At 39.1% G+C, this 8,834-nt stretch overlaps 1 protein-coding gene across 1 annotated transcript in view; it reads left to right on the forward strand.

Moving 5' to 3' along the window:
* Positions 1-7,243, forward strand: part of LOC127054438 (cullin-associated NEDD8-dissociated protein 1-like) — a 33,676-nt gene extending 26,433 nt beyond the window's left edge. The window contains exons 11-15 of the mRNA XM_050960615.1: positions 350-445; positions 1,194-1,363; positions 1,594-1,758; positions 4,820-4,927; positions 6,295-7,243. Of these exons, the coding sequence (XP_050816572.1) occupies positions 350-445; positions 1,194-1,363; positions 1,594-1,758; positions 4,820-4,927; positions 6,295-6,522 (767 nt within the window). The 3' untranslated portion in view covers positions 6,523-7,243. The remainder of the gene's footprint in view (positions 1-349; positions 446-1,193; positions 1,364-1,593; positions 1,759-4,819; positions 4,928-6,294) is intronic.
* The last annotated feature ends 1,591 nt before the right edge of the window (positions 7,244-8,834 follow it).

Raw genomic sequence — 8,834 nt, forward strand, 5'->3', positions numbered from 1 at the left:
TACTTCCATCTTTTCATGTTCTCTGTACGTATAAATATCTCCTGTCTGTGTGTTCCATTCTATGCATCCGAAGAAGTGAGCTGTAGCTCACGAAAGCTCACGCTGAAATAAATTTGTTAGTCTCTAAGGTGCCACAAGTGCTCTTGTTCTTTTTGCGGATACAGACTAACACAGCTGCTACTCTGAAACCTGTCATTAAAACTATGATTAATCATGACTAATTTTTGTAATGTGATTAATTGTTTTGAGTTAATCACGTGAGTTAACTGCGATTAATTGACAGCCCTAGTAAAGATCATACTGTGTGAATTACACACATCTTTGTTTTTATGTTCCCTCTTTGTTGCAGGTTCCCCACATGCACGAAGTACTGTAGTAACTGCAATCAAATTCACTATTTCAGATCAGCCACAGCCTATTGACTTACTTCTGAAAGGTTGCATAGGTGAGTTTCAATTCCTATAGAAATCTTGAGCTCTGCACATGAGGTCTGGTACACTATCAATGGCCCTACCACTGCCCTATTTTGTATTGCAAGTAAGATATTTTTCAAATTGATTTGACTAATTTAACCCCAGAGAAATGTAGATGAAAAAGATCTAGAATTCCATGCTGCGGTTGCAGAGTGAGTGTTAGTGTATGTTCTGGCCTTCCTCCTTCAGGTATGTGTGTCACTCATGAATGGAAACTATGAATTTAGTGGAGAATGAAACCCCTGTGATTCTGGCTTCACAGCCAAGTGTTTTGTAAAATATTTCTTAAGTTGGACACCCATGTCTCTGCATCTCAGAGCTATCAAAGAGAAACTGCAAAAACTCTGCTTCGGAGACATCTAGGCTGAGCATCGAAAAGAAACTTCCTGTACAAAAACTAAGGCTTCTACTTGGACTCTCAGATGAAGTCACTGGTGGCTAGCATCACATTGGTATTTCTATACCCCTGATGTAGCCTGTTGCCTCAAATAGTTTAAATCCTATCCCAGAAAAAGGAAGGGACAATAGATCTAAATGCATCACTATGTATAAGCTTTGCCTCTAGAATTATTTTTAATAATTGTGTCTAAGATTTCTTCATATCCTGGCTCCTTCAAATATCATATGTTACTCTGAGGATCAGCTGTAGATAGATCTTGAAGAACTACTAAAACATTGCATTTAATGCTGTCAAACAAATGTTATGCTATTGTCCTGCAGGTGACTTCTTACAGACTCTTCAGGATCCTGACTTGAACGTTCGACGTGTTGCTTTAGCGATGTTTAATTCTGCTGCTCACAATAAGCCTTCTTTAATCCGAGACATGCTAAACACTGTCCTACCCCACTTATACAATGAAACTAAGATCAGAAGGGAACTGATACGGGAGGTACGTAGACTAGTGCTGCTGCTTCATGAGTTCTGTATGTCAATGTCTTGATCAACGTGGAATTGACAGGAATATGCTGTGATGCTCTCATGAGCAAATAGTTGGGTGGAACCCTTGGGACTTAGGTGTGTGGGAGAACATCTAGTAGGCATTAACTTGGTAGCCAAGATGTGGCAGTAGGGAGCCTTCCTCACTGATAGTGACCAGGTGTATCATTCTTTCCTTTTAAGGTAGAAATGGGACCGTTCAAGCACACAGTGGATGATGGTCTTGATGTGAGGAAAGCTGCCTTCGAGTGCATGTATTCACTGCTGGAAAGCTGCCTTGACCGACTGGACATCTATGAATACTTGAACCATGTGGAGGATGGACTTAAGGATCATTATGACATTAGGGTAACTTCCTCTCCTTATCTGTTCAAGAGTAGTGGAAGTAACTGGTTTTGATCTTATTTACTACAGTGAAGGCCAGGGCTCAGATTGCGCCGATGTGTGACGGTGCAATGCCCAGCACCCTTTTCATGCTGCCGCCTTGTTCTCTAATATTTAGGCTTTCTTTTATTTTTATTTTTTTTTAAAGTTATTAGCTGTTAAAGTTGCTGTGCTGGCCTTGAAAACATAACCCACATTAAGCTGATGTCTGCATCAGTTTGCAAAACCTGAAACAATGGCTCTGAAAGATGTGATATGCCATAGTCAAGGAAGCAGGCCATATTGGTTTAAAAACCTGATCTGGTTTAGAGGAGAAGTAAAAGCAGCTATGAAATATAATATATAACAAATGGAAGAAAGAGGAATTTGATAGTAATGCATATAAATCAGAAGCTAGGAATTGCAGAAAATGTATAAGGGAAGCAAAGGCGCAGGAGAAATCTATTGCCAGCAGAGTTAAGGACAATAAGAGAGAGTATTTTAAGTATATGAGGAACAAAAATAATTCTGGAAATAGTACTTATCCATTACTAGATGGAAATGATAGTTATCAATAATAATGCAGAAAAGGCAGAAGTGTTTAATAAATATTTCTGTTCTGTATCTGAGGAAAAAACCAGATTGTCTCATCATATGATGATGCTGACACTCTTTCCCTTCCTCTAGTATCTCTGGAGGATGTTAAACAGCAGCTTCTTAAGTCAGACATTTTGAAATCAGCAGGGCCAGATAACTTGTATCCAAGAGTTTTAAAGAGCTGGCTGTGGAGCTCACTGGATGGTAATGTTGATTTTCAATAAGCCTTGGACATCGATCCTGGGCAAGATAATGGAGCAGCTGATATGGAACTCAATAAAGAATTAAAGGAAAGTAATAAAATATATTGTCAATCAACATGAATTACTGGAAAAGAGAACCTGTCAAACTAAGTTGATACTTTTTTTTTTTTTTTTAAGTGAGATTACAAGTTTAGTTGATAAAGGTAATTAGTATCTGTAAGGCATTTGACTTGGTATTGCATTACATTTTGATTAAAAAACTGTAACAATATAAAATTAACATGGCTCATGTTAAATGGACTAAAAGCTGGCTAACTGATAGGTCTCAAAATATTACTGTAAACAGGGAATTGGTGAGTGGGTGTGTTTCCAGTAGGAGGTTCCAGAGGGGTCTGTTCTTGGCCATACTTGATGTAATACTTTTTATCGGTGACCTGAGAGAAAACATAACATTATCAGTGATGAAGTTTGCAGATGACATTCGGGGGAGCAGTAAATAATGAAGAGGCTAGGTCACTGATTCAGAGTGATCTTGGTTGCTTGGTAAACTAGACACAAGTAAACAACGTGTTTTTTAATACAATTACATGTAAATGTATACACCTAGGGACAAAGAATATGGGTCTTACTTATAGGGTGGGAGACCCTATCCTGGGAAGCAGTGACTCTGTAAAAGATTTGGGGGGTCACGGTGGATAATCAGCTGAACGTGAGCTGCCAGTGTGAAGCTGTTGCTAAAAGAGCTAAGGTGATCCTTGGATACATAAACAGGAATCTTGAGTAGGAGCAGAGAGGTTGTTTTATCTCTGTATTTGTAACCGGTGTGACCTGCTGCTGAAATACCGTGTTTTGTTCTGGTGCCCATGATTCAAGGATGCTGAAAAATTGGACAGGGTTCAGAGAAGAGCCATGAGAATGATTTAAAAGATTAGAAAACCTGCCTATAGTGATACAGACTCAAGGAGTTCAATCTATTTAGTTTAACAAAGAGTGTTAATGGATGACTTGATTACAGCCTCTAAGTACCTACATGGAGAACAAATATTGGATAATGGGCTCTTCAATCTAGAAGAGGAAGGTGCAATGCTATCCAGTGGCTGGAAGTTGAAGCTAGACAAATTCAGATTGAAAATAAGGCATAAATTTTTAACAATGAGAGTAACTGTTGGAACAGTTTACCAAGGGTTGTGGTGGATTCTCTGTCACTGACCATTTTAAATCAAAATTGTATGTTTTTTTTCTAAAAAGATACATTTTAGGAATTATTTTGGGGAAGTTCCGTGGCCTAGGCTATACAGGAGGTCGGAATAGATGATCACAGTGGTCCCTTCTGGCTTTGAAATCTATGAATTTTGTGTGGATGCAATTGCACTAGAATTAAGTGTTCGTACTGGTACAGCTTTTTAGAAATAAGCTCTGCTTATGTAAATACTTGTGTATTGGTTCAGCTCTGTCCACATTAGTTTTACCATATGAACATCTGAACAGTTTTCAATCCTTCTGTTATTCTTTTAGGGCTGGTCTACACTCAATTTACTGTCACTGGCGTGACTGACAAAGCTTGTACGAGTACTATCATCTTTTCCCTATGGCCCCCTTCAAATTTGACTTCTGTTGAGGGCCAGATCCTGTAGTACTCAGTGGGGCAAAACACTCACTGATGTCAAAGATTTTGCATGAAAGACCTCTTAAGGGCTGCAGGATTTGGCTTCTGTTTTTAAATACTCAGAAGGGCCACATGTATTCTGTAATGCTTTGGAATTTGATGCATACTTATATTCTAGATTCCAAGCCTTTCTTTTGTCTAAAAGCAGGGGCAGCTCTATGTATTTTGCTGCCCCAAACACAGCAGTTAGGTGGCTTTCGGCAGGGGATCCGCTGGTAATGCAGATTTGGTGGCATGTCTGCAGGAGGTCTGCTGGTAACGTGCCTTCGGTGTACCTGCCGCTGAAACTGTGGGACCGGCGGACCTCCCGCAGACATGCTGCCGAAGGCAGCCTGCCGCCCTCCGCGGCTTGCCACTCCAGGCACGCGCTTGGTGCGCTGCTGCATGGAGCCGCCCCTGTCTAAAAGACATACCCCTTTATGAGTGCAAAGAAAACCATCCAACAGAGAACAATGCTATGTGATGCAGTAATTTGTCTGAAATTGTTGCAGTAGAATGCATGGGGACTTGATAGAAGGGTTTTGGGTTTCAGGGGGATCTGAGAGTATTTTAAATCGGCCTTTTTAAAAAAATCCTCTAGATGTTGACTTTCATCATGCTGGCTCGACTCTCCACGCTGTGTCCTAATGCAATTCTACAAAGGCTAGAGCGATTGATTGAACCCCTGCGGGCAACTTGCTCTACTAAGGTAAGATTAAATGAAAGCTTCAGTTGAGTGTCTACGATTTTTGGAAAAAAGTCAGTACTATGCTTCTGTGTGCAATAGAGACTTTCCAAGATCTGGAAAGTCTACAAGCCCCACTGCTTTGGTACTGCAATCTGGGTCTTAATCCCTGCTGAAAGCAAGAATTTCACACTTGTAATAAAACAAAAATTAAATGTTTCTGAAAGGTCTGATGCCTTAGACAATTTGTCAGAACTTGCTGAAAATGAGCCAATTTGGGGCCTACAATATCTAAAATATTTGTTATGGAATGGAATTTTTGTCACAAGTTCTTAAAAACTAGACCTTTGCAGAAAATATTTTAAAGTAATAAATGGTACTGTGGTCTTGAGGTTAAACTCCACCTGCTTAAATCATAGTTTGCTCATTTCCAGACTTGCAGTAAATAGCACTCAAGATCACTTGAGTTTTGAGACTTCAGTTGTGGTTCTGCTCTGAAAAAATGACTCTAAAAATAATGTGATGTTCCCTGTTTATGAGCTTTGAAATATTTCTATATCAGACTTGCTCAATTACTAAATAAAAGGATGGGTTTTCAGACTGCCATCCCTGCAAAGTCAGCTTGCATGTTGCAAACAGTAACAAATATTTCTATAATAGGAACTAAAACAACTCTGATGTACAAGCCACAATAGAATCCAGCTCCCTCTCCCATAGCTGTGTTGGCTTTGCAGGTGTAAAAAACCACTAATACAAAGCAAATTTTATTTTCAGGAAAGTATTCAGCATGCATATAGCAGCGTGATGTTTAATTGCCATTTTTACCTAATTCTAGACTTTATGGTGAAGAGATATTAAAACCAAGCAGTGAAAAAGTAACCCCACAGCTGCTAGATTTCATGTAATAGTATTAACTTTGCATATCGATAGAGCAATTATAATTGAGGTCATGACTACCTAGTCACCTTGGCTGCCAATAGGAAATATTAGGTTTGTTGATTAGTTTAGTCAGGTGTATTGTAGTGTACCTAGAATTTATTATTTTACATGTGTAACTTAAACGGATGTATCTATGTAGCACTTGCTAATGGAGATGTGTGTCAGTATCAAAGCAGAAATAGCCTTTTGTGAATACATGTATGTAATTTAGCTTGTTCATCATCTTAATAAAGTACAACTACTGTGGGCATTTTCAACAATGCTCAGTGTCTGTTTAATTCTGCTCTCTCTGAATCAGTTAGGTCCATGTGGATTGCTTTTGAAAAGTCACCATAAATTCCTGTCCAGTTACAAAATATCCCACCTCTCTGACTCCCTCCCACTGCGACTATGTGTATGTTCTTCCTTTTCCAAATCCCATTTAAGAGCCATGTTTAAATTTTTTATTTTAGGTAAAAGCTGGTTCTGTGAAACAGGAATTTGAAAAGCAGGATGAACTGAAACGGTCAGCGATGAGGGCGGTAGCTGCTCTACTAACCATCCCAGAAGTAGAGAAAAGTCCAGTGATGGCTGAATTTTCTTCTCAAATCAGAGCCAATCCTGAAATGGCTTCACTCTATGAAAGCATTCAGAAGGATTCAGCTTCATTACCTACCACAGAATCAATGGACATGAATTAAAGTCCTCTGTATCCTTCCCCTATCCCCTTCCTCCCCCCACAACACCTATAAGTGAAACAGATGCCGCATAGGCAGCCAGAAGAATCTCTCAAAGCTAACCTCAGCTTAAAAAAAAGTTTATGCTGTTTAAGAAAATGACAGCTAGGTCAGCTACGAGTCAGACTTCTGATTAAATAAGTTGGCAATGAGACTAAGGTTAAAAGGGCTGTGTGCTGCAGAGGGAGTGAAAAACAAGTATATTAAATTATTCAGCATGTTATTAAAGGGCTTAAATGAGGCCATCTGAATTTACTATTACAATTCATGACTGAAGAATAGAAACTGTCACTTGGAAGTTTCCCACCTTTGTAGCATTTCTTGCACTACCATTTTGAATAAGGACAGTAGTTTAAAGGCAACTTAGTTTTCATTTTTGCCATTACACATGCATTTCTATCCAAAATAACTTGTCTGCAGAAGGTCTTTCTACCCTTTTCACTAGACTACACTATTTTAAAAATTAAGAGCAAATGTCCTGAAACTCAGAACCCCTTAAGGGGCAGTACCACAGCCGTTTTCAAAATTAAGACACCCCACAGTAAGATATTAGCTAATGTTCACTATAAACTGCACTTGAGCAGAATTTATCTTTTGGGCTTTACTAGTTTTCAGTGTAGCTAAATTCTTAATTGATATTCTAGGAATTTATGGCAGCAAAAGGCAAATAAAGCTCACTCTTGATTTTTCTCTCTCAAGTTTGACTGGACAAAGTGTCTTCCAAAACAGAATGGCATCTGTTTGAAATTGTAATTGTAATTTTCCACAGAAAGTATTTCTTTAGTCTTTTTATATCTACAGAAGCTTTTTCCTGTATTAAGTTGCCAGCAGTGTTCCATTGGGTAATGAGACTTGTGGTTGTGACTGTCCAATACCAAAGCATTGATGTATTCCAAACTGTAGTCATTAGAACTAAGATACAACACATGGCTGTAGAAGAGACCTGCCTTCAGTAGTCTGGTATTACATATCTAGTAAAGTAGTATAAGGCAACTACAAAGTTGCATGAATGTAAATGAGCTCTTTTGCACACCATACTAGAACTTAGTGTCACTCGTTGTCTTGCTCAAATCCTGCCCTGCACAGGGAAAATTTTTGTAACAAGAATGACAGATGGAGTAATGGCAAACTAGAGAATGAAGCCATCACACTTCTTGCAGACATGGATTTGTAATCTTTCATTTCAGGTTGCTTCCTGTTTTTGACTGAGTGGTTAGTGTGAAACATTTTAACTGTCCTGTTTATAGTGCAGAGTGAGAGACCTTTCCACTTGGTATGAGTGGCATCCTAGGAAAATAAAGATGTATTTTTGAAGCTGTATCTTGTCCTCTGGTTCAATATTTAATAGAAGTAAAACACTGGGTTAACCACAGCATTTCAGCTATGCTGCTCCTAGTCCCTGCCCCTTAAACTACTGTAGGGAGATCAACTCGTGACATTTCAGAAGACACAAGTTTATTCTATTAATTCTCCCAAGACTGCATTCCATATGCTATGCTCCAACACTGCAAGCTTCAGGTGCAGGTATACCTTCCTACAGTTATAGCACAAAGCTTTCCTTTGCTCTAAAGCATTAGGTATTTACTACTAGCACAATAGTACCTGCTAACCAATGCAAGTCATCTATACAGAGTATTGAGTTGCAGCATTATGGAGTTAAAAAAAACCAAACCCCCTACACTTAACTACAAGAACTTGCTAAGATAATGGGCAAGTGTCCCAGTCAGGAAGATTTATACTAGTCTTAACTATACAGCATGGTGTACTACTCGCCTTCCTGGAATTAGTGTTCCTTAACAGAAGTAGCAGTGGGGCAATTCAAGGGGTGCTATACTCCCATTCCCCCCTTTCAGCTTCCTATCATGAGTCTTTAAATTCAAACATGCTATAGTTCTCCCCCCCCACCACCCCAATGGAACAGGAAGTGAACAGGCAGTTTAGAAATGCTCTAGCCAAAGTGTACCAGTATTCACTACAGTAGTCCATTGAAGGCCTCATTTTGAATTCAATGAGCTCTCTACGCTTACTTATGCATGAAATAAGGACCTGAAGACTTACACTGGGAAAATGAAAGCTAGTTCAGTACCAATGCAACTTCACACCAAAGCAATAGTGCAGTTCCTTCCCTCCACCTTTAAGAACAGCACAGAAGGAAAACTGAGGTGCCCAGTCTGCCTTTAGTCTCACTTTTTCACTAGTATTTCATAGGGAGATAATCTTCATTGAGGTCTGGTCTGATGAAGACTTAATATAACCATTCAACACACACCATCACA

This window comes from Gopherus flavomarginatus, chromosome 6, assembly GCF_025201925.1.
Source record: "Gopherus flavomarginatus isolate rGopFla2 chromosome 6, rGopFla2.mat.asm, whole genome shotgun sequence".
Classification (NCBI taxonomy): domain Eukaryota; kingdom Metazoa; phylum Chordata; order Testudines; family Testudinidae; genus Gopherus; species Gopherus flavomarginatus.